Below are 26,115 nucleotides of genomic sequence, written 5' to 3'. Positions count from 1 at the left end.
CACTGTTGAAAGTTGGTCTGTACAAAATTATTGATTGCGTTACAGGCTGTTGATAAAATATGTATAGACATGACCTAGTTAAAAAAACAACAACAACAATACTTAATGAGCAAGCGTTTTCTATTAGAAAGGTGTGGAATATCATTTTCTATACTATACGTCTTTAGAAATGAATTTGAAGAAATGACAATAGGTTGCATGTGTCCGGAATTTAACGGAAACCATACTGTGCAAAATGTATCTAATACTTTGAGCATACAGGTAACGGATTGAAACAACGAAGAAAGAGAACCGGCCTAATTTAAAGATGTTTTTAATGAGACCTATCAACCATCCTATGGTACGTCCCAATTTGAGGGAGATCAATACATATTGCTGTATTGGGCTTTAATTGATTCCTGTTAATATTGTCATGTTATAACTTCGGCCATCTGTGTTTTAACACTGATACAGTATTGTATCATATCACAGTCATGCAATAATCTAACAGAACGAGTTTCAATGGTCTTGTTTGATACCTACATTATGTTTTCACTAGAGTGAACACCCAAATAAAATATAACAACAAAACCGGGTGAAAACTGGCGTATATAATAATGATCTAAAAATTGTGATGGTAATTTGGTGTCCATTTTTGAGAATTTTTAGACCATATAAATCAAGTAATGCTATACAAGGAATTTAAAGCTTTGAATTAAAGTGAAAAGTTAGAGAATCTTGCATGTTAACCACACTACACGAATTGAATTTGAAGCGAAAACATTTAAGAAGAAACGACAAAATTCTCAGACTGTAGAAAGATCATGATCAGCAAAAAGAAATCCCTCATAAAACTTTGTTGCATGCATCACTTTACGTGCATGATCTTTAAATGCAACCTTCTCACAGCTATCAACTATACAAAGCAAAGTGAGAAAAGTGATATCAAACTTAATATAACAATAGGTCTGGAAAATGAAAAAAAAAACACACCAGAATTGTGAAAAAAAAATGTAAAAGCGCCTCAGGCAAGTAATAGTGCATGGTTGAATTCATGTTTTCAGTCAACACATGATATTCTAATGATGAGTCGTGGCAAGTTTGGAGATTCAGTATATCGCAAACTCACGATAATCATGATTTGTGTGTTTGTATGTGTGTGTGTGTGTGTGTGTGTGTTTTCGTGTGTGTTTACTGAAGCCCACCGCTTCTCTTGGATTCCCACGATTATACGGTATGTTACTCTTCTTCTCACTCCGTTTATTTACCTTGTATAAGTATACCCCCTCTTTCCCGATAATTGCGTATTTTGTAGAATGTTTCAATATTTCAAATTGAAATGATGGTAAATTGAGAAGAAAAAAAAAGATGAATACAACAGAAAAGAAGAATGTAATATGAAACTTCGGTCATGTAAAACAATACCTATTACGAGGCGATGATAAATGATTAATCATAACCATGAAAGTATAGGGAAAAGGGCAATATCGCATATTGGAAAATGGATGCACAACGAACATAATACTTTCAGAGACTACTATGATATCTTCCTCTTCGCATGACAAATTAAGCACCAGAGAAGACTCAAGGTCCGTCATATTTCGACGTCTCCTCGTGTCGTCTCCTCGATAACACGTATTCTAAATAGGTAAGATAGCCATCTTGATTGTAGTCGTCATCTGACATGACTTGGTCGATGATTCCTGAGGAAAATTAAGCACACATAAATACATAAACGAGTTGATCTTCCTAATGTGTTCATACAAACAACTACAAAAAAATTATGTAACTGTATTATGTAATAAATTGTCGTTTACCTCCATCCTTTGCTTCTTTACCCTTGTTTTTGACAAAATGACAAATTAAAAAACATGACCTGAGCATACATGCATGCAGGCGAATATTTCCATGCACTGTAGCCCATTGTTTCAGAGTACGCTTTGCCACTAAAGAAATAATTATTGAAAAACAAACAAACAACGAAATTGTGTATTATATAGCATGCACGAGCAATATATTAGTGACGCAAAAGGAAACATAATAAAACACTCTAAAAGACAGTTTTAATGCAGTGATTCTGAGTGGTATTTGTTTTGATCGAGCCATGTTATAGCCTCCATGTGCAACCTAAGAAATGTAGTGCATTGTCATGTTCTTATTGTGCTCTTTGCATGCATTCCACATTAAATGTGAGTTCTCATTACGCTTGCTGGAACGCATCGATGAAGGATGAAGACAAGTATTAATAAAACAGTTACTTCGAGACGGAGACATAACCTTGCTTTTTTTTTAAACAAACAAAATGGTACAAAATTCGAGTATTATTATAACGTTTTCTGATCTCGTCAGAACTATTTTCCTATACAACTGACTCCTGCAGGACATTTGCTTGAAAAAAACCCACAAGCAAACTAAAACAAACAAATAAACACTATCTAGGTACTGTAATACTTTGAGCAGCCTCGGCAAATATCAGTAGATAATTTGATTATCCTAAAAGCTGCTTACACAATATCATGCTCACCTGCAAAATAACTAGTCCTCGCATCAGCAATTTCCATGATGGTCATCTTTTCTTTGTTTGGAGGGTCGTATGGAACCACGTGACTTATCGCGGCCATGATCTCCAAACCATCCAGCTTTGTGTTGTTATCGAAATCGTGCAGTCTGTATCATGAGGGTGTTTGTATGATCATAATAATCACATCAGGAAGATGCCAACGGCTGAAAATCTTATAACGAAATTTATGATTTTATCTTTAACCCTTTTCGGTCAAGGCAGTGTTTCTTCACTCCCCACAACGATATCTTTCACCCACAAAAGGAGTGTGTTTGTCCAGGGAATGTTTGCGACTAGTCTTGATGATGATGATGATGATGATGATGATGATGATTATTATTATCATTATTATTTTTTTTATTCATCTTTTTTTTTCTTTATTTCATTTCTTTTTACGCAGACAGTCATCAAAAAAATACCACCTCCTCAGGAAATCAGGAACACACCCCACATAACCGAATTATAAATTTGAAGTCCATGCAATAACTCCACAAAAACGGGCTAAACTTTATACCTCGCGCAACACATCTCACTCGATTAGATTGTATGGGTGATAAATGTCATTGAAGTCAGTAGATTTTGATATCATACACCCATTAAATTAAACAGATATTTTCTCCTTTCTTCAATTCATATGATGAGTACCGGAAAGTGTTCTTTTTACATTTCATCTACCCATTATCTTTTGAATTATAATTCATTCTATATGAATTTATTTCATCAGAGTGACTTCCGTTATAGGTGAACAGTATAAAGCGGCATACTTACTTGAAATAATGAAACTCGAGTTCCTCGTCCGTCATTTCTTTTTCATCTGTGTCAACCTGTCCTTCTAGATGCTCTTTTACATGTCTGTTAGGCGAAGTTAACCAACAAACTTTTTATTAACGGGATATACTATTCACCAGTATTATACTATTCATCAGTATTATCAGAAGACGTAAGAAATACCCAAGTATAACATATTTATGACATATCATTATTATAGCACAACGAAACAGACAATTCGTTATGGTATAAGACATTGACGCCTGTCCGCGAGGCATTCTCCTTAAGTGATAAGCATAAAATGCATAACACTGACAGTAATTATAACAAGATGTATGTAATATATGCAGATATATAGAGAGATTATAAGATACAATTGCAGATTAAGTAGGTATATAGATGCATTTCAATGCCATGAGAGTACACCATCACATCAATTATTATTGAATCATGCTTCTTTTAAAATTTCCTTTCCAGTATTCATATAGATGAAAGGCATAGGATACCAGTGGACAGTGACATTGGTGAAACTTGATTTAGATTCCATCCTCATCTCTCGATAACTTATTGGATTAGATTCATTTTTTTTAATAAGATCGAAACTTAACGAAATGAAAAGAACACTCATGTAGTGCAGTGACTCACTCTTTATTTCTGACAAATTCTGGATCGCGAAATTTGTTTGACTTGTCTACTGGGTCATGGGGATTGATGTTCTTGCTCTCGGCATGTGCTGTTGTCATTGCAACTGCTTGGAGAAGAACGAAGACGGACAGGACGACCAACCAGAAGACGTTTTCCAGGTTGTGATGCTCCATGACAATTTGACGAGTGGTCCTAGGGAGTGTTGTTTGTCAAAGGTAGGTTAGTTTGTTGCCGTTGTTAAACTTCCAAATGATATTGGTTATTTTGACGCAGTTTAGAAATAAAAAGAAATCATGATAAAATTAAGTTAAAACAAGCACATAAGTCATTATACAGAATATAAGGTGATTATGTCTAAACTATAATTATATATTATATGCCTTGTATGCTTTGGAAATTCGCAAACCTGTTATAAATGCACTCTTTGATTGTTGTTGATTTCTTTCATAATAATGCCTTTTTTCAATTTAAACTCACATTGTCTGTCTTCGAACTTTTGGATGGGTAAATAGCAATAATAAAAACCAAATTGAATGAGAGAATAAATGAACGATAAAAGATTGCATGCAACGATGGTTATGATAATGATCGAGCTATAGTGACAATTATTGAGTGTTTGAAACGAGAATGACAAGGACACGAAAGGATAATCACATTTTTCCTCTTGAGTGCCTTTTTATTTGTACGATTAGTGTTAATAAAAGCTCGCTCTGTTTAGGCCCTATTGCATCATGTATATTGCTAAATAAACCAACTTAATCGGTATATCTTGTCTGAGCCTTTCCTAACAATTGTCATTTTCATCCTCTGTTTTCTCTCTGTCTGAAAAGTTGATGCCCATATCATGAAGATGCTAGACGCGATAATAATTAGCGCGTGCAAAGCAAGGAACAAAAGGAAAATGCACGTAAGTTCGGCTCATGGTTGGAAAATTAACAGAGTGCGTGAGCTAATTTAAAGATAATAATCAAACAGGCAGTGTGTGCAGATATATTATAATAAGGTCCGGTTGTATTGACACCAGCCGCGAAGTAATCTAATCTCATGTGGAAACACCGAAGTAAAGCCATATGGAAGCATTCCCGTGGCGTCCATCAATGTCAAGATGAATAATAGCACACGTCTGCTATTCACAAGACGCTGGTATCACGGGTATCGTGTTGACTCTTTAGTGTCGCATAAAATGTATATTTAGAAATTGAATGAAGATATTCACACACAGACCAATCCTGCGTATTTCTTGCAATTGTCATACAGTTTGCATAAAATGACGTGTTATCATTCTACCAAATACCTCAAGGAATAATTAGATATGATATGCTTAAAATTAGAATTTCGCTGTATTTAGCATTGCACACACAGTGCTTCCTGAAATTCGCAATGCTGGAAAGCTTTATCATATATCATAGGCCTTATACTATGGACAGTATATGAATTCCTGCCTTATGTGGAAGTACACATAAACATAAGTATGTTCTACGCTTCTCTTCCTCTCTCTATGTAGACGTCCACACAAAAATGATGAGCCCACCACCAGAGCATAAGCTGTCATTTTCTAACGATGAAATGTGATAGGACGTCGGCGAACATCGTGATACTAGTGTTGATCACATCTCGGTATAAATACCGGTGCTTCGATCACCCCTATAGTTACAACAATGCTTTCATTCAAAGACTTTAGCTGTTAGCGTAATAGGTTGTGAAGGGGAGTGGAAGATGCTGCAATATGCCATTTATCTCTTATACAGTGATGTGGACATCAGGATATTTTTGTAATGATTTAGAATTATAGCTCGTGAAATAAATTACTGAAACTATAAAGATTGTTATGGTTCCTTACCTTAATCAGATAATCGTTGTTGTCTTGTGGAGAGATATACTCGCTGCTCTCCCAGATGTTTCGCGTGTGCGTATGATGCTACTGTCTCTTGAAAGAAGGATGATACACGGTGGAAATGGCAACGTGAAATCCAACCGCAACCGTGGATGAACCACCGTCAAGAGGACTGACTTTAATGAGGCATAGATTATGTGCAATGAACGCAGTACACCGTCTGCTAGATCTTGCATCGAAGAAGTGCGCACGCGCGGTATGCATCATCGACAAAGGGTGACGGAACAAAAGCCTTCGTCGCGGAGAAAAAATGTATCGTCACGCTGTCTGGCCGTAGTATTTAGATTGAAAACACTTATTATGTGAATATTCAAAACCATGACGGAAGAGGAACCGTAATGTCAAGAAAAGGTTTCAATGTGATGCACAAAAGAAGCGCTTTTAGTGATCTAGGTATGAACAAGTATCACTCAGCCTATATTATGTGAGCCATTTCTTGAACAAAGATTCCCTGTGATTTATAGTGTCAGACCTAAAAATGTAGTGATTTTCTTCTTTGATTATCTGAAACTTCTTCTTCTTCTCCTCCATCTCTTTCTCTCTCTCTCTCTCTTCTTCCTATATCCTGTGATCAATTATTCTTAATTGCTCAAACTTGCATTCTCATTATAGATATTTGATCAAAATGTGGAACATGACTTTCGTTATAACGATTCATGAATCTATATTCTTATAGAGATACCAGTATCAGCCACTCTGTAAATTTCACGTAGACATTCGTGTGTGTGAGTATGTGTGTGTGTGTCTATGTGTCTCATATACATTATAATGTATTAGAGATATAGATGTATAGGCACACACAGTTATATATACACATACAGATTCATGTTTATATTGTGTGTGTGTGTGCATATGTATGTGTGTGTGTTAAATCCATCGTTTCATTTAAAAATCCTTATTTTGTAAGATTGGCAAGACTCAATGAGCTGTCGAAAGTGATAATGTATATCTAAAGTGCCATGCTAATCCACGCCCAGGTGAATGTGACTTTGATGAGTCGTTTAAATCATCTTGGTAAGAGAATTGTCGCGATAATTTTCCATTAATAAAGAATATAGATTTTTTTTTTCAATATTTCACATATTTGAATCATGTAAAGAGCGTATTGAGCAGGCTACATAATTTGTTATTTAAATGAGCCTTTGATCTTATCACCTCAAAAGTGACTTTCACAGTAGTTTACAGAGTAAGATTTTTAAGAAGTTAATCCATCACGTAAAACCATTGTGTGCACGTGTCCGTATTTCTGGGAGCGATCGAGCGTGTAACGATATATAGTGCATTAATGAGTGAGGCAAGACTAGCACTGTATAATATTGATTAGATTTTGTGGTACATACTGTTTTCATAACTCTTTCAGAGAAGATCGGGATCTCTTTATATTAAAAAAAAATGATTACAGTATATAAGTTACTCTAGGCCAGTTAGGCCTATTTATTATGACATGTGCATATTCATTAAAAAAAAAATGCCTTTCCCTTTCTCGTTCTCTCTCTCTATAATAATGTGTATTAAGCAATCTAAGATAAGCACAGAAATAAATCGTCCAAGCTTGTGATATCTATCATAAGATACCAGCAAATCAGAAGTTATAGCACATGCATTTGCCATTCGTGTTTTGTCCTTGTCTTTTTGTGCCCAGGTATCTTGATGTGCAGATTGTTAGGGGAATACATTCCTGTCAACAGTATATATCATTTGTACTCACGTGAAACATGCGCATGCGTGTCTGAATGCTTGTTTGTTGGTGTGTTCATGTTCGTGTACGTTTTGTGATCAAGATTTTGCCATTCTTCTGTGTCGTTATGACGTCTAGAAATTATCCGTATGAAGATACTATACTTATAGGCCAATTACTACACCAATTGTAAAATACAGCCGACCTAGGTATTGATTTGACATATATCCAGGAAAGAAACAAAATATCAATTTTACCAAATCACATAACTGTAACCATCATAGTGAAAAAAAAAAAAAACATGATTATTTGCATCTATACTGACCCCTTGTTGCAATAAGCAATCTTCTAACAGTCAATCTTAAATTATGTATAATGGACTGGAATATGTTTCAAATGAAACTTTGTGAATGGAACAGTCTTTCCCCCATTGTCATTGTAATGGAAAGACAAGAACCAATAATTTGAAAAGCGCCCATGTGGTTTCCTGATGTCGGTTGTCATGTGTGATTATGATATATTGCTATTCTGTTTATTTACATTAACGCGTATACAGTCATGTGCATTATGTTGTACGATATACTCTTTATATAGTTATTTTCAACTTAATTTTTGTAATTCATATCTTACATGTTTCATGTGTAGTTTTATAACGTATATAGAATCATAATTGTTGATCCTGTTGTGTAAAACCCGCGCTATTTTGACTCATTCTAATGGCAGGCTGGGGGGGGGGGGAGGGGGGCCTATAACTTCTTTATTATTTGAGGTATCAGGGTCATATTTGGCACATGAGTAGAGCAACTCATACTCTACAGGACCCAATATTTGAACTTCCTCAAGGTCACTCATTGAGGGCGCTATTCACAAAATAATTATAAAGAAATACATATAGAAAGTAATGCTAAATTCATGGTTTTTCTATATAATTTCTTTACTCTCAGTATATATATTTGTCTTTATTCTGGACCAATCATTTTCATATTTGCCACAAAAGAAAAGCAAGGCACACTTCACATTTTGTTATGGTTGAAATTTCTCAAGGTCACCACATGGGGCACTATTCGTTGCAATAATATAAAGAAATATTATTATGAGAAATATTGTATGTTGTGTTCTTTGGGATAGGTGCATATATGAGTATCACATTTCTTATTTCCATAATATTGACATTTCTAGTTTGCAGATTGATAATGATTATAACATGATAAACAAATGATCAATACAGACAAAACTTGTGTTAAAGATTCATATTGACACAAAATAGAAGGGTAGTCTTTGGAAAATACTGTATTTTCAATTTTCTCTACCATATCTATTGTTTATTGATTATGTGGCGTGAAAAAAAAGGAAATAAGACGACCATATCAGGATCACTCACAACCATTATAACTTCATATTTTGGCCAAGAAAACCCCGTTTCATCCACTGTTATATTGTTAACTGAGATTGGAACGGGAAAAAAAAATCAAAATCTGACGGACGTGGTTGTTAGTTTATGGTATAGCCATGGCAATCATGCAGCAGTATCAAACATAGCTAGATTATATATCAAAATATTTGCAATAAAATATTAGGAAAAGTGACCAAATTTGGTTGAAATTGAGTAAAGGGCGTAGGAGTAGCAAATGAAAATATGGTAGGGCATATTGTGCCCCCTCCCTTGGACTTTATAGGGTTAAACTACAGGGGAAAACCTTGGAAAGCAGTTTCCTACACCTGAATAAACCAACCGTGCAGGGTGAAATGAAAGAAGAAAACAATCAAACAATCAAATAGATAACTAAATAGGTAGATAGATAGATAGATAGATAGATAGATAGATAGATAGATAGATAAATAGATAGATATTAAGTAAACAAATAAAAAATGAATAAACAAATAAATACATATATAATGAACACATAAATACACTACAAATGAACTCTTTGGAAACGGTAGGAAACATCATCCACCTGGGGCTACATGGTGAAACATTTGACTTAGTTTCTCTGGACCACCACCTCATATTGTCATTAACAGTCTACTGTAAACATACACATTGGTACTGAGAGTTAAGCAGATGTAAGCCCTCTTTGTTGACTCATGTGCCCTGTAAATATGTTATTCACTGCACATGCATTAACCTGTTAGCAGTGGATCGACCTTTAGAATTTCAAGAAAGAATGTTCATCAGTTCACACATTTTCACCTGTATTAACCGTTTTCGTGATAACATCGGATCATATGCATTTATTGCATTATAAGGGTTCTGTATCACGATTTTCTACGACAGGCAGCGATATTCTTCATGGAAGAGGGGGTTGCCTTTAATTTGAGGTTGCTTAGTAACAGGACGCTGCCATTCAATTTGCCAACTACCGTACGTGCCGAAGAGATTATTAAAGCCCCCAATCTGAGTGCAATAGTTTTTGTAGTTTGTAACGGCAGTTGAGACACTGATATAAACATGTAATAATTATGTTTTTTGTCATGTTGAATAATAACAATATGAAGTAATTGATTCTTTGTTAGTACTTTCACATTTTTGTAAAATTACATAAGATGACACCCCCTTTTATGAAGTGGATTCCTCTCTACCAGTACCAACCATGAAAGAAAATATCGATTGGCTTCACCTGCGTTGATCCGTTCTTCCTGCATGGCGCATGGGCCATCGGTTTCGTGCGATGGCCGCTACTTCTCCATCGCTAGTTCGTGTATGTACGTAATCCCCGCGGCCCCCGCCCGGCGCGTCCCGATCCGAGAAGGAATGCGTTGTGTGTGTGGTATCTAGATCCTCCAACGACGGCGACCAACACTTCGCACAAAGTTTTGGAGAAAAGTTTGCGTCATGTAAACTAACTTTCTGGGTGCGTATTCATGCATATGTACCTCATCTTGCTGATGCTTGGTCATCGTTAGAAGTTCCCACATCCAGGTGAGTTCGTCAACAGGACGAATTAAATAAATGTGTAAATTAAAACTTGTAAAACTTCATGAGAGAAAAACTCGAATTTCGAATGAATCTCTGGATTGAGCCGGCCTCCATGCACATGCACACAGTCTCCCCTAACCGGCCGGGTGTTCATCACAGTAGTTACTACCCGCCTGCTGTTTTCAGCTGCGTTGAAAATGTTCCTCATCTCAGACTCAGTCAAACGATTCAGGAGCAGCCCGATCAAATTTTTAAATTATGCTCTTTGCTCTATCACGCAGTTTCGCCATATTTGATATTCTGTGCAGCTTGTGATAGTACATGTATCTAGATGATGTAGATCGCATATTTATTGAAACACCAACACTAACACTGTAACAGACTATACTGACTAGCTTTATTTATAGAGCCTAGCTCCTGTTAAGTTAGTGTTAGGCCTAACGTTAGACAGCCTACCCCTATCATGGCATTACCGATGCCCTAATAATTTCTATGTGGGAAGTCAGTAATACAGTAGTGTGCATGTGATAATCTATATACTGATAGATCTAGACCCTAATTTACCCGGGCCTATTAAATCCCACCAAAGTTCCCACTTACTGTTAAAGTGTTACCTAGATTCTAATCACTTAATACGTGAAACATTTGCTGTTATTGAAACTGGGACTAAATCAATACATATACCAATGTACGTCTTTAACCATGAAACAAGAGGTGTACATTTCTAATGCGATCTTGCGAGATCATATTATACTCTTGACTTATTTTCTGCAATAACTACTTTACAATGTACCATACTATCTCTCTCTCCCTCGAGTGAATCAAAGTAATTTCAAAGTGTTGGTCAACATTTTCATGGCAGGAAATGGATGCAGAACAGGCATGCCAAGGAGCCTCACTGATTTTATAATGTCCATTTAGAAGACATTGCAAGTGCGTCAACCGAACCAGTACCAACTTTCCTGTGGCACATTGACATCATCCAAAATGTCAGCAAGTTAGCTTTTTCTCTGAGAATGGCCATGCGACACTGATTCCAGCGCATTCACTCCGTATAAATGCGGAAAGGATTTTGATAGATTGTGTGGCAGCTGGTGTAGTCTGACACGATGGGCTGTGGAAACTCGGCACCAAACAGCGTTGTGGCTGAGTCACAGGCTACTCTTAGCAGCAGTTCCTCACGGCCAGGGAGCAAAACCAACCAGACGAACAAGAGCCTCGAGTCTGTCGGCAGACAAAATGCAGAACGATCCGACAGCAGGACATCATACAGAGACAGTGGTATTGATAGTGCCAAGACATCAGACGGTCAAAGAAGGAGACCTCACCAGACTGCTGGGAATGTGGCTCTGAACAATGATTCAACACTTGCATCGTCATCAGGGAATGATGGCACAAGCCCACGCAAAAAGGGACTTGCATTTGAAGTGATGATGGATAATGACACTGACCGAGGAGAAAGTATAATTGCCAAACATCCTCCGAAAAGATTACAGGTAGGTCTCTACCAATCCTCCAACCCATGGAGATTATTTTTAATGAACTTTTGCTCAATTAATTTTGCTCAGTTTTCACTGCCAACTTGCCAGCATTGTATGACTTTCATTTCATCTTCTATTTTGTTCCTGAAACTTTGTCTGTGAGATAATTTGCTCTTTAAATCAGGAAGGAAAAGATAACACCAAAAGTCAGACTACAAAGTTTAATGAATTTAGCAAGATGCAGGGGCTGTGGAATGTCATTTTCCCATAGTGTGTGTGTGTGTGTGTGTGTGTGTGTGTGATATGTGATTGATGTGTGTATTTTTTATTTTTTTATTTTTTTTTAAATAATAAGGATTATTTGTGTAAAGGGAAAATGATTTTTTGTGAAAATTTATATAGGAAGAATATTTATTTAGTGAAGCAAATTTTGGAAAAAGATCGTATGAGATCAGCAGTATATTTTCACAGGTTAGGATTAGATAGTGAAAATATAGTTAAAGTTTGGGAAATAGGGGAGGTTGTTGTAAGAAGCCAGAAATTTGAAGGAAATATATATGATTTTTATTCTGTTGATAAAGAGGAATATAATATTTCTTTGAAAATGTTTGAGAATGTAATTTCATTGGAAGATGTTTCATTTAGAAAGGTGTATGAACTCTTTGTTACAAATTTACAGCAATTGTATGTTTTACGAATGAAAGATGGCCAAAATAATTATTTGTTTTCGAAAAAGGAAATTACACATATATTTTAAAGACCAAGAATGACAACACTTCTAACAAAACTTAGGGAATTTCAGTATAAATTATTACATGGAGTTGTTTATACAAAGGGAAATCTTTTTGAGTTTGGTTTCGTTGCAAATAACCGGTGTTCTTTTTGTGAGCAATCGGTAGAAACATATAAACATTTATTTTGGGATTGTGTATATGTTAAGAATTTGTGGCAGGAAGCGATAGATAGGTTTGAGATGGCAGATCTTCGAAATATAGAGTGGAGAGACGTTCATTTTGGTGTTACGGGAAGGGATCCAAAAGTAAAATTTTATAATACAATAATTTTTATTTTGAAATATATCATTTTTAGATCTAGGTCGGAGGGAAAAATTCCTACTTTGGAGGAAATTTGTAAAAGAATAATAAGTTTTCGGGATGAAGAAAAAGAAATTGCCATAAAAAGAAATAAGTTGGGATTACATTTGCTGAAATGGGAAAATGTTTCTGAAACGAGAGTTTAAGTATTGTTTTGTTTTCTTTTTCTTTTTATTAGTACAGTGTAGTTATCAGTGGTGAAGGCAATATAATGTGTCATTGGCCGCGCGCGGGGAGGGATAAGTTTTTGGTGGTGTAAAAGTTATAGGATTTTGTCCGCAGCTAGGAGTTTGATGAGTTTTGTTTGGTGAATTTGAATGGGTATTTGGAGCGGTATTTGGGTGCGGGCGGACGATGCTTTTCTGTATACGGCCATTACACGCTTGTATGTTGTATGTATCAATCAACATTTGGAAGTCATTTTCATTAGGAAGGAAGGTGGTATCGCTTCGGGTGTGTTTTGTGTGTGGGGTGTATGTGTGTATGTGCGTTTTTGGTGTTGGTGTGTATGTGTGTTGGTGTTTGGGGTGTATGTGTGTGGTGGTTGTGGATGTATGTGTTTGGGGTTGTGGTGGGGGTGTGGGATAGGTTTGAGTGCATCGGGGTTGGTGGGGATGGGGATTTGATTTTCAATGAAATGATTTCATTCTAGCTTTGTATAACATATTTTTGTTGCTTTTTTATGTATATACCCTTTACCCTTAGTACTCGATTTATAATCGAGTTGTTATGTTGAAGAGAGATGATTGGCAGTATAAGTATACCATAGTCAAAGATATATATATATATATATATATATATATATATATACATTTTTTTTTGTGTATGTCAATACTTTCTCGTGAAGAAATGGTCAGTAGGATTGATTTACAATCGAGTTGTTATGTTTGAAGGGAGATGATGGGCAGTACAAGTTGATAAGGGATTTGTCTTTTGAATGGCATTTGTACCGTTTTTATGTTCATGTTACACCCAGAATGGGTTGATTTATGATTGATTTGAATGAAATCAATAAAATATCATTGAAAAACAAAAAAAAAGTGTATGGTGATGGTGGGAGTTCAAGGTTAGTGCTTGTTGTTGGGTCAAAGGTCAGTACTAAGGTACAAAAATGCTTAGTATGGAATCAGTTTTTTTTTATTATGCTTCTTTGATGTAAAACAGATTTTCATACATGATATAATGGCACCATTGCAACATGTCAAAATAGATTTGAGAGATCGGTGGTAAGACTCTTCACACTACAAGTCATATGTCTCACTTGCTCAAGACCAGCTGTTGCATAAAAACGGCAAGAAACATTTTTTTTCTGTCTTTGATATTTGTAATCCTAAGTGTGGTCAGAACTATGACACTGAAAGTGAGGATTTGATAGCTTAAGATATAAAAAAGGTATAGCAGAAATTAATATGGTAAAATAATTTCTTTTTCTTTTATCATACTGTGAAATTTGAGCAAAAGAAGAAAGAAAAAAGAGGGACGGTGTCCTGCACTTAGAATGTCAATGGGCAAAAGCCGGCAAATTGGAAGATAATTGACTGTATCACTATTTCATCAAACTCTTTTCCCCCCTATTGATTCCAAACTAGAATTGTTTGAGGCCTGCTGAGATCACTGTAGTAGTATGAGGGTTTATGATTTCATGAGAGCTCTTTAATTTGTAACATGTAGCTCTAGAATGCCCCTGACCAACGTTCAGACTTCCTGAAACTCTACCTTATCCAATGCCTCCCCCCCCCCCCCCCCCCCAAAAAAAAAAAAAAAAAAAATGTCCCAAGTGAAGGAGTGTGTATTTGGTTGAAACTTATATAGTAGTCCACTCATAGTTGAGTATATTTACAGAGCTGGACACAGTGAAATCATTTGACCATCTTCTCACATCAGAATGGACAGAGCAAACATAGAGTGTGTTTGACATGCTGCCATTAACAATAGCGAAGAATGCAGCTCAGTCTGCATTGGAACGTGATATGTGTGCCTTTCCATACTGTGGTAACCAGTGGCATTGGCTTTTGCTAGTTCCCCTTTGTGTTCTCTATATTTGTCTTTGGAAGCAGCTCAAAGAAATGCAATTAGGAGAATGTGTGGAGACTGAATTTTTTCCCCTCTATTTTTTTTAGCCTCATATTCCATGGTAATGCTGGTCCAGAGTATTCTCTTTGATACCATTTGCTTCTGCTTTTGCAAGTTTTACTCCACCCCCCCCCCCCCAAAAAAAAAAAAAAAAAATGAAGGTAATTATGATGAAACATTATGTAAGTACCCAGACCTTCCCCTTTTACAAGTTTACAGAACTACTCTGATGTGTGTTTGGAAGAGAAACACGTGCAGCCAGATTTCCTGTAGTATTATTGTTTCCTCAAATTTCTTGACTTATGGTTAAAACTAAATTTATGCAAAGTTTTTACCAATTCAGATGAAAACAAAATATCCATGCAAGTTTATTTTCATGAATAAATTCACTAATTTTATTATTTGGCTATGCCACAACCATAATCTAATACTGTTTGCCAAGTACTGCTTTCAATGTTTACTGATTGAGACTCCTGTGTGATAATGCATCAGAAATGAAATATGACTCAAATGATATTTGTTTTGTCATTCAGAAACTGGAGCTCAGGAGAGAACCCACATTGACAGCTGAGATGATCGAAGAAAAACAAAGAATATCAGAAGAGAGGAGAAGACAGGTATAATTGTTATTTCATTGTACAAATATACATATATTTCCTTAACTTTTTATTTTATAGTTCTTGCAGAGCTCAGGTATAGTTTGTTTTTAGATAGATTGAACAAAAGTTCATTAATTTCAGTGACAAATACACTGGCAGATTTTCTGTTGTCCCATGTGTGTCAATGTACCCAATATTTACCGTTCTCTAATCACCTTCTTTCCCTTAATGCTTTCTTTTTACTTGCTGGAACTTTGTGACAGAGCTTAAGTGATAAACTACATATTTGTGTCAGTTTCACATTGCCATCATATTACAACATGGTAAAAATTAGTACTCTAACAATTTCATTGTCATTCACTCATTCACACTGTTGGGGCAACAAAACCTTGTATCTCAAAAATGTCAAATATTTAGGAAAATGAAGGTACATGGCAGCCAAAACACTATAACAAATGGGATTGCCTTTCCTTTGACATGCTGTAATGGCTTCCTTTTTGGGGGGTAAGACAACTAGGCTTAGGACAGGATATCACTTAATTGATTATCTGAAAACCAATTCAGACAGACGATTTTTACCAAAATTTGAGATACAAGGTCTTGTCACCCCAGCGACGATAAACCTGTAGATTTTGATTTGTACCAAAATAAATGAATGTACATGTATATCAACACTACTTGCTATGAGAGTTTTCAACACTTCTGTATTCTAGGTAATGGAGGAAAGAGGCAAGAGCTCCAAGAAATCATCAAGACGGAGGAAAGAGCTGCTAGCTGCTCAGCAGTTCGGCAACATTCAGCAGAGCTCAGAACAAACTAGAAAGGTATGTTTTCGGGCATTAGCATTCATTCACCTTCTCTATTTTTAGCAATTATCTGCAATGTATCGCCATATGTCATGATGATGAACTTTAGAAAAACATGGTGATGAATTAACCATTCTTAAGGATTCTGATGAAGACTGTCAGTCATTACATGTAACTGATCATTTAATTTCTTAAAAGCTGCATTCTTTACAGCATCCATGACTCTGACGCATTATTGTGAGGTGCAAGCAACTTTGTTTGCCCAAATATTTTTTACAAAAGTACTGACATTTTTGGACTGTAGATGGCATTAAAATTGATGCTATGCTATTGTCTACAGGTAGCAATTTCCAAAAGATTAATGACACCCTCATATGATGTATAAAGTTTCCATGCTGCTGCAATAGATAGGATGAAACTATCATGAGACCTTGTGGTTGCATGTTTGACAACAGCTGGAGGAAAAGATCGACTCGGCAAGCAAGAACCGAGCCAAGGCTCAGGCTGATGTGATTGCCAAGCAGAAAAAGAGGGAGCTGCGTGCCAAGCAGGCCAAGGAGAGATTGCGGAGGATGAAAGAGGAGGAAGAGGAGGACTGTAACTTTGACATGGAGAAGGATGAGAACTTTAATGCAGATGATGGTATATACTTTTCTCTACCTCTCTCTTTTTTTCTTTTTATTCTTTTTAAATGCCAGTAAGACTTTCCTCTTGATGTGCAAAATCTACTCTGAGGGAAATCCTTTTTTTTAAACCTTGACTGGGATGACTTGTTATTTCATCAAAATTGATATCTATGTGTTACTTAGTCTGATGAAAAGGAAAGTATATTGTTTTTCATTTTTGCAATGTGTCAGAATTGAGAGACAGAAAATGTTGCTATCATCCTTAGGCAATAAGTATGTTATGAAATCAGCCTTTCTCTTGGTATGATGGAGAATATTCAAGTTTGACCTTAATAAACAGACATGATGTCTACTTTGAAAACAGGTTCAATTTGCATTTGCGCTTTAGTTTGTAAATATGTTATGCATTTGACATTTGCAGTTGAATGGGAGTTTTTCTAGCAATGTGTGGTCAAATGTGATTATATTTTTTTTTTCATGTAGAACTGGACTCTTGGCTTGATGGAGAGAACAACATGGTCATTGGTTCAGCATCCACCACTTCAGAGAGGATCTACAATGGCCGGAGTAGTCCAGTCAAGAGGATTAGCACAGGTGGAAAGGTCAGGGGCAGGAGCATCGATGTTGACTCTGATGGAGATGAGGACCAAGGCTGGGCAGGAAAGCCTGTGGAGACCGGACCAGGGACTCAGCCAAAGGATGACTTCTTTGATACGTAGCAGTCCTCTCCGCCTTATCCCTGCACACTCATGAGCAAATCATCAGCATCAGATGAGTAATCACGTCAGATGTGGAGTTGATTTGCCAGCTATTAATTGATTATTAAGTCGTGCGTGACATGGATGGACTATCAAATTTTAATGTTTTCTGTCTGATATCATTGCTATCATTTTTGCTCCGTCATAGCAGTGGCTTTCTATGCATTTTGTATCAAATGTGTATGTTCATGGATGTCCATACAGTGAAAGTAAAAGGTTTCTTATCGCGTAGTGTTCTGTCATGAATAATACTAATGTAAAAGTGGAGCAAGTTTTGGATGTTGAGAAAAAAAGAATGCTTGTTTGTTTGTGTTTCCCACAATTTTGCTAGCTCTTGAGACAGATCCACAAGATAGTACTAAAGGGGTATCAGAGTCTGTTGGATGTTTCATTTCCCTAGTGTGGAGGCTGCCATGTCTGTGGTATCCAGTTGGTATCAAGCAGATTTTCCAATGTCTTTATTCATCAGTGCCTTTTTCCAGATCATATGTGGTCTGCCCTGTATAGTCTTGAATCAGACACTGAGGTTCATAGTCTTATGTAGTGGATGGCTTTCATTGCTCCTCACCATATTTCCATACCACCCCAGTTTATATGCTCTTTTCTCCTCTGCAACCCTAACAAACTCCTTCTTCATTCCTCTTGTCATCTTGGGAAGTTGTATTACACATGCACATGACTTTCTTCAATCTAATATGCTTCAAGTCTGTAGAGTAGGAAGTGAATGTGAAATTCACCACAGTTACGGTTAGAAATAGAATGCTTGATAGCCAAGATAGTGACTAGTCGGAAGAGTATTTGCACATTGGGCACAAAAGTCTTTTGAATCATAACTACAACCTATAAAGCTGTATGGAGCTTCACACTCCAACATATTATTAATTTCACTTAATAAATATGTGTTAGATGACAGATAGGTCTACTGCAGCTGTTATTGCTCATGATTCTGTGAATATTAGTCTCAATTTTTATGAACACCTTGCAGCTTCTACATCTATATACCAAGGTATGCAGTTAACCAATGCCTAACTTCACTCAATGCAGTGCCTGAAAACAACCAACACAATGTGTGAGACTCACACTCATGGAATGAGCAATTGCCATGCTAGTGTATGCATTCAACAAAGTCCCTCCATTCCTTAGATTTCAGCAAGAAAGAATGACCTTTGTTGTCCATATACAACCATACCTATCTCAGTGTCTTGTTTCATGACTAAAACAATGCCAGCCTCAACAGCTTCCCTAGCATGTTTTAATAGCTTGTTTGCAAGGTACATACCTTTAGATACGCACCCATTAACTTAGGGATTTCTCCCATGTATTTATATACCATGCTAATCTGTGGTCTTAGCAAAATATTCATATGTATGGAAACTTAAGTTTATAGATTTTAGCAAATGTTTTTATCATTAATTTCTAAGCATGCATTGTATGCAAAAATGCAATATCATGAAATACCAACAGAGTGTACAATGTACATGTATTTAATTCTAAAGAAGAAGTCTGCTGCATTACTGTAAACGCGGACATTTTCGTAGTACACTAATTTTTTGCATATTTCACACTACTTTTTGAATATGTTTTTGAGTCACTCAGCGCAAAAAATTAATTGCGTGAAAATATCAATGTTTTATAGTAGTACACAGACATTTTCAAGGCAGTAACCCTCCTTGGGCAACCTGTTTCACCTTCACCCAAACTGTAGCTCAATATGAAATTTCATCAGTCATAATAGTATCTGTCAATATACAAATCGAGCCACACAATGGGATTTAGCGATGGGAAATTTTAGCATTCATTGAATTTTTCTGGTGTGCTGTAATGATGAAGGTGGCTGTCAGATGTATTGAGGTTTCAATATCATGCTGCCTGTTCGCTGTTTGAATGGGGACTTCAAAATAGTGCTTTGTGCCAGGCAATATACCAGGAATAGTTGCTAATTCAACAGATACAACTCTTGAAAGTGGGTATGATATAAGAATGCAATGAGATAATGGGTTCTGTATGATCCTGACCTGACAGAAATGATGTTCAATACAGTAGCTCACTGTGTGTGGGATTACCAAGTAGCTGATAAGTGGTAAAGGTGCTGCAGTATTTTATAGCATTCTGAGTGGGCTTAATGCATGTTGATGATATAGTTTCCATCTCTGGCAAAAATACAAGGGACACACTGAACACTTTCAATCAAATGAATATCATGGTCTTTGGGAATTAATGTCTCGTATTTTACTTTTTCAGGAAAGAAAATAGCACTAGTCTTAATTTTTTGAAAAAGCTCTACTTTGCATGGGCTATTAAACATGCATTTTACAAAGTGTCTACGGGTATTATTATCCTCACCTATTCTCTTGCATTCCAGTTATGCACACCATAAAGGGGGAGATATTTATTTTCATTTTTTCCCATCCTTCCATCTGTACAAGATGGCTATGTAGCCGATATTCACTTGCAGCGGTTGTCCTTCCAAGACATCCTGTTTCATAATATCACATGATATGTGATATAATTATACAATACTGTTTAGAAATTTGATTTCAAAAGAAAGCTGCCATGATGCTGTCTCATAACATTTGTTTATCCCCAGTATGAGCAATGTGTTTCAATCACCCGTAACTGTGAGTCATGGGATTCAGATATGGACTGTACTGTGCCACAAAAGAATATATGATATAGCCCAGGCAATTCATCATCATTAATCCCCCAGTTGTAGTCGTGACTTTCCTATAGCCAGACATTAATGAGTTGGAGAGCCAGTCAGATAGTGTGCCCTCATTGTCTGCTCAAAATTTGTTAGCAGGTGCCTAACATCATAAGCCATGGTATGTTAATTTTGTTTGTTATTGGTTTATTATTCCTTGTACAGTGTGTCCCTCAGCAGCATCACACTCCATAACCCTGCAGCTATATCACATTCTGTAATGTTGTAAACACCACAATGAATGAAATTACATACTACATTCTTTCATATTTCTTTTTCTTTCATGCTTCTTTTTGAGTATTTTGTGTGCACTGAAATAATGCAGTGTTGCAGTCTTATTTCGAGCAAGTGAGGTTGATGTGGTGTTTGCTTTATCAATTGCACAGGAATGAAAAAATGGTTGTTATTGGAAGAGCTGAATAACAGCTGTTGTATTCATCACTCTTTCATTGCTCATTTACATTATGGTTTGTGACCATATATTGTCCTGTATCCAGCTTGAATTTATTATCTTTTATGCTGTGCTTGTTCAAATGCCTATAGCAATATTCCTATATGCTTGAATACAGGACCTCACTGCATACATACATTTATGTGTAGGATGGTCATAGTGCTTCCAAAACTTTATGCAACGGCTAGTTACCACCTTGAACACCTTTCATACATATGCCGTCCATGTCTTGTGCCAGTCAAGTAATTTCTTTGTCAATATCCTGTTGAAATCTGAAGGTTTGAAAGTGAAGTTTGCTATTAGTTCAGTACTTTTAGGGGGGAAAATGTTGGAGTGGTGAAGGCATTGATATTTTCAGGAGAAATTTTTGGGAAAAAATGGAACTGAAAAGATTGGTTATTTTTCTAAGAGGTAGAGAAGATATTCAGGGATATTAGCTGAAAATTTGTGGTACATAACTAGATTGACTCATATTTCCCTTTCGAGCCTTGAACGTCATGTAAAGCCTCTATTTTTCCATTCTGAGTTTGGAAAGTCACGTACAGCCTTTTATTTCAATTTGAAGCTTGGAAGATCATGCATAGCCTTTAATGAAATATGGTACTTTTATACAGCCAATACCTGTCAAGGCAAGCAAACGTATCAATAATTTAGAATAGAGGTGGAAATAATTTTTGTCTTTGTCATGATACATGTTGTCATGCACATATTTATATGTGTACATATCATTGAGTTTGATAACAAGAGCAAATTGTTACAAGAAGGCATCTTGCACTGATACTGTAATCAGTTTTGCTGGCCAGTGGTATGTTTTGTTTAGTTAACCGTATGTCGATTTCAGTGAGAATTTCCCTTCATGTATCAACTCTTCCATTTATGCCAGTATTTATGTGCCTAAAACTTCATTTCAAATTGCTGCAAACTCTTCTTTGTTCAGATGATATTATACGTCTTGCTTGGAATACATCTGTACTGGTATGTATGCCAGTATTTATCCGGGGAGTTGAGAGGTCACCTCCCTGATTTATCATTCAAATCTGATTTTGTATTTGTCCAGACTGATTGACAAAAGAGGTAATCAAGAGTGAAATAGGCCGAAATTTTAAGGGGAGTACAATATTTATTGATCCAAAGATCCAGTGTTAAAGAGCACTATGAAATAACTTCTGTAGTGATGCAGTGATACATGAAAGTGATAGCATGCAAAGTTCCTAGTTTGCAAAGTTCCTAGTTTGAATGGCAATTGTATGTAGTAATAAAAACGTTGGCATCTTCATCAGGTGAGAACGATGGAATATCTAACAGCACATGCTAATGAAATGAAAATACTTCATGAAACTACAGTTTAAATGGTAAAGAAATACATGAAATGTTTTGTGCAGTGATGCATCAATGAAATGTTTACCATAACATGAGGCTATCTTATTTAACTGACATTTTGTGAAACCTTTGCCTTGATAGATTATGGTCTTGAAAGTTTCCAGTGGAAAGCTATGTTTAGGTATTGTTTATAGGTCCAGGAAAATCACAAAGGACCAGTGGCATGACATTTACTATACAATATTTTGCAGAATACCAAAAGGCTACTAAATTTATTTTCACTGGAAAAGGATTTCACCTGTCAAAATCAAAGACAGATCATTTTCTCCCTCAATTGATTTTATATATCCACTAATATTTCTTATCCTATGTTTGATGAAGTGTGTATTGAAATTCTAACGATAGCTTTATGTGACAAGTGAATTAGTTTTGCTTTGTTTTGTTTATGAACATCTCTTTATGTCCATTGCTTTTGCACCTGCTGGGGCATGCATCATCATTGTCAAACTTTTCACCTAAGTGGGGCCTACTTTTTCAACTGTTTGTCTTATCAAAATTACCATAAGATGCTACCTCTGGATTGATATACAATGTAATTGTTAAAAGATATAAGGAAGATGATGAACTGCAGAATTGCAAAGTAATAGAATGATGATGTTGTGTGATCTTGACCTGATGTATGAGAGAATTCATGACCTCGTAGTTGAGACAGTGCACATCGTACAGATTTGATTTGATTTGATTTGATTTAACTTGATGTGACAGTATGAACTGCAGTAGCATCTAATAGCCTGAAGCTCCATTTATCCCCTAAAGGGACCCATCCTTATAGTGAGATTCAGCATAGAAACATTGATAAGAGGTTAGAATACTATTATGTGCATGCCATTTGCTTTCTTGATTTGAGTGGTTTGAATTAAAATGTTTCATCCAGTGGTGTGATTTCTTACATTGACAACAAGCAGCAGTATCCTATGGACATATCAAACTCAGAAATGATTCAGCCAATTACCATTCCAATATGTATTATATAACAACTTTTATTGATTGATGATGTGTGTCAGTAATTGATGTGGCTTTTTTTTTTGACACATTTGTATTTACCATGAATGTATTCAGGGTGTGATAAAAGATATAATTGTACATAAAAAGAAATTATATTTAACTTTGTGCTGTTTGTCAGAAATGAAAATCATCTGCATAATTATTATGCTTTGTATATCTAAGCTGTTTGATTTGTCAAAAAGATAAGTAAATGCTGACTCATGCAATGCATTGCTACTACAAAATTCATGTGAAAGTGTGTCTTGTTTCTTGTCAAATTTCAACATGCGAACATGTGTATGTATGTATGTGTATACATATACATAATATACATATGTTATTGTTATTATCATTATTATTATTATCATTAGTAGTAGTAGTAGTAGTAATAGTAGTAGTATTACCTACTTTATGCTTTCAAACATAGCATCATCTACACACAAAACAGGTGTATGTATATCAATTGTCATACATTGACTGAATGATTGGCTGGAGTCATTATTTTCCCCGTCTGGAATTCCAAATATATTATACAAGTATACGCCTGAGATTTGTGTGTGTGTGTGTGTGTGTGTGTTGCAGTTTATGGAAAAACAACAACAAACGACTCTTCGAATGATTTTGATGATATTCATCCCAGGTATAAATACTATATAACCGCTTACGTGATATTCATCCCAGGTATAAATACTATACATAACCGCTTACGTGTTGAATAGCTTTGGGCAAAGTCCCTCAAGCCTGAAGAGCCTTTACAAAAAACAAAAAACAAAAAAAAACAAACAAACAAAAAATCATTTTCTCGTCATTATTTCTGCAAGGAAAGTAAAGTTGTAATGAACATCGGAAGGATGGAAGGAAAAATGAATGCACTGATAATCTTAAAGAAATATCATGAGTCATAAGTCAACCTAAAATGAAAAGACATTTAATTTTGGCATCGTCATGTTAGCCATGCACACTTGATAAGGAAAGCAAGTGGAAGTTTTATCTCTTCAAAATGACAATAAATGAAAAAATTAATCTTGAAGTCAAAAGGTCAAGATCAATGCACTTTGTCTTCTTGTATAATAAGGTATCAAAAGCCTATCAGGTGTGAAGGTAAAGTCAACACTGCCGTAGGACGAGTAACAATTTAATTGTATTCGTTTATTGCGAATGGGCTCTTGGAACCGTCGGAACAACAGGAACTGGCGATCGTATAAAATAGTTCGCAGGGACCAATTCAAATCTGAACTTATCTGTTGTAGCTTTGCAGGTGTATCAATAGTCAAACACGCAACTAGTGATATGAATAGGTTCTGTTAATTATGATAAAAGGCTAGGCCCCTATGATATAAATAGCGAACTAGGAGATAAACACACGCAGTTAGGGTTTCAAAACTGAATGTTACAATTTTTTTCTTGGAAACTCCAATTATTATTTTATTATTATTATCATTATTATTATCATTATCATTGTTATTGATATTATCATTATCATTATTATTATTATTATTATTATCACTATCATTATTATCATCATTATTATCATTATTATTATTATCATTATCATCATCATCATCATCATCATCATATCATCATCATTATTCATTCGGCATTTCAGACATGTAAGTGTACATGGGTAAACACAAAACACATTTGATTCGGCATAAAAAGATAAAATGAATTATATTATGACACAGAGACAAAGCACAAATGAGAAAAGACTTAGATTATGACAGTGATTAAAATTGATCTCGTACAATTGTAAATGACTAAATTAAAACGGGCAGTGCAGTGACAGTTTCATTACTATTGGAGGAACAGAAAAGGAAAGAATTTAAGATACCTCATGTTTTCACGAAACAGCACCAGTACTGTCGGTCTCACTCTCACTCCTCCCATTAGTTCATTTATACAGTGTACATTGTACAGTGCGTTTCCAAAAAAAAAGAAGAAGAAGAAGATAATCCCAATTTAGAGGGATACTGTTTAGAAATGTCAATCACAGAGAGTGCAATGTTGGTTGTGAGGAAAGGAGAACTCTTCCTCTTTCCATTGATACCTAATTGTGTTGACAAATGTCATGCATGACTGAGCACATTACTGAGCAGTTGCACTTTTTCCAAGTTTGAGAGTTATCATCAAGGAACACTGAGTGTCTCATTGAAATGGATGAGACTTGTCAATGAAAGTAGTAATTCAAATAAACAGACCAGCCGGTACGACTGCAGGTTTGTGTTCAGGGTTTCCTCTTCCCTTTTGAGGTCCATAACCTTCAACATGACCTGGGGCGGATCTAGCTTTTTAATAAAGGGGGGGGGGGACACCCCCCTCCCACAGTAGGGAGAATTTTTGAAAATCTGTGTGTGAAAATGGCGTTTTCTTGCATCTAAAACACCACTATTTTTGGTATAGAGGTCATTGCCAAATTAACTCCCCATGAAAAATTGTAAAATTTAGTTGCATTTTCCCACGGATTTTTTTTTTTTTTTTTTTTTTTTTTTGGGGGGGGGTTGCAACCCCCCTCTAGATCCGCTTCTGATGACCATTTGTTTGGATAACCTGTACACACTCCCACAAAGGCCAACCCTCTCAATCCATTACATTCTGTTCGTATTTGAGACATGGGATGTCGCTGCGAGCTATGTGTTGAATATGAACAGAGAAAACTGGATTATGTTGGATGGCCTTTGTCGGTGTGACCAGTTTATGCGACAGGTGGCCATGTTGAATATA

At 35.9% G+C, this 26,115-nt stretch overlaps 2 protein-coding genes across 2 annotated transcripts; one reads left to right on the top strand and one right to left on the bottom strand.

Annotated features, from left to right (window-relative positions):
- Nucleotides 1–1,563: 1,563 nt before the first annotated feature.
- Nucleotides 1,564–4,125, bottom strand: LOC139715328 (multiple coagulation factor deficiency protein 2 homolog). Its single transcript, XM_071626905.1, has 4 exons — nucleotides 3,953–4,125; nucleotides 3,308–3,391; nucleotides 2,504–2,646; nucleotides 1,564–1,682 (listed from the first exon to the last, which is right to left on the bottom strand). Exons 1-4 carry the CDS (start codon nucleotides 4,123–4,125, stop codon nucleotides 1,564–1,566), a joined length of 519 nt encoding a protein of 172 aa, XP_071483006.1.
- A 7,284-nt stretch (nucleotides 4,126–11,409) lies between these two features.
- LOC139715075 (uncharacterized) lies at nucleotides 11,410–17,893 on the top strand. Its single transcript, XM_071626699.1, has 5 exons — nucleotides 11,410–11,937; nucleotides 15,623–15,706; nucleotides 16,402–16,512; nucleotides 16,950–17,136; nucleotides 17,604–17,893. Exons 1-5 carry the CDS (start codon nucleotides 11,551–11,553, stop codon nucleotides 17,837–17,839), a joined length of 1,005 nt encoding a protein of 334 aa, XP_071482800.1. The 5' UTR covers nucleotides 11,410–11,550; the 3' UTR covers nucleotides 17,840–17,893.
- Nucleotides 17,894–26,115: the final 8,222 nt, after the last annotated feature.

The sequence above is a fragment of the Diadema antillarum genome, unplaced genomic scaffold (assembly GCF_040938485.1).
Source record: "Diadema antillarum isolate AM-2024a unplaced genomic scaffold, OU_Dant_1.0 scf00000046, whole genome shotgun sequence".
Lineage (NCBI taxonomy): Eukaryota > Metazoa > Echinodermata > Echinoidea > Diadematoida > Diadematidae > Diadema > Diadema antillarum.
The sequence above is the reverse complement of the archived record's forward strand: the minus strand, read 5'-3'. Positions and strand labels throughout refer to the sequence as shown.

Bases quoted from the DNA above. Each gene is read 5' to 3' on its own strand.
- LOC139715328 (XM_071626905.1), bottom strand. From the start codon at position 4,125: ATGGAGCATCACAACCTGGAAAACGTCTTCTGGTTGGTCGTCCTGTCC. The intron at 2,647-3,307 runs GTAAGTATGCCG...CTCATGATACAG, and splicing joins CTCGAGTTTCATTATTTCAA to ACTGCACGATTTCGATAACA. The intron at 1,683-2,503 runs GTGAGCATGATA...AATTTTCCTCAG, and splicing joins GAGGACTAGTTATTTTGCAG to GAATCATCGACCAAGTCATG.
- LOC139715075 (XM_071626699.1), top strand. From the start codon at position 11,551: ATGGGCTGTGGAAACTCGGCACCAAACAGCGTTGTGGCTGAGTCACAG. The intron at 15,707-16,401 runs GTATAATTGTTA...TCTGTATTCTAG, and splicing joins CAGAAGAGAGGAGAAGACAG to GTAATGGAGGAAAGAGGCAA. The intron at 16,513-16,949 runs GTATGTTTTCGG...GTTTGACAACAG, and splicing joins GCTCAGAACAAACTAGAAAG to CTGGAGGAAAAGATCGACTC.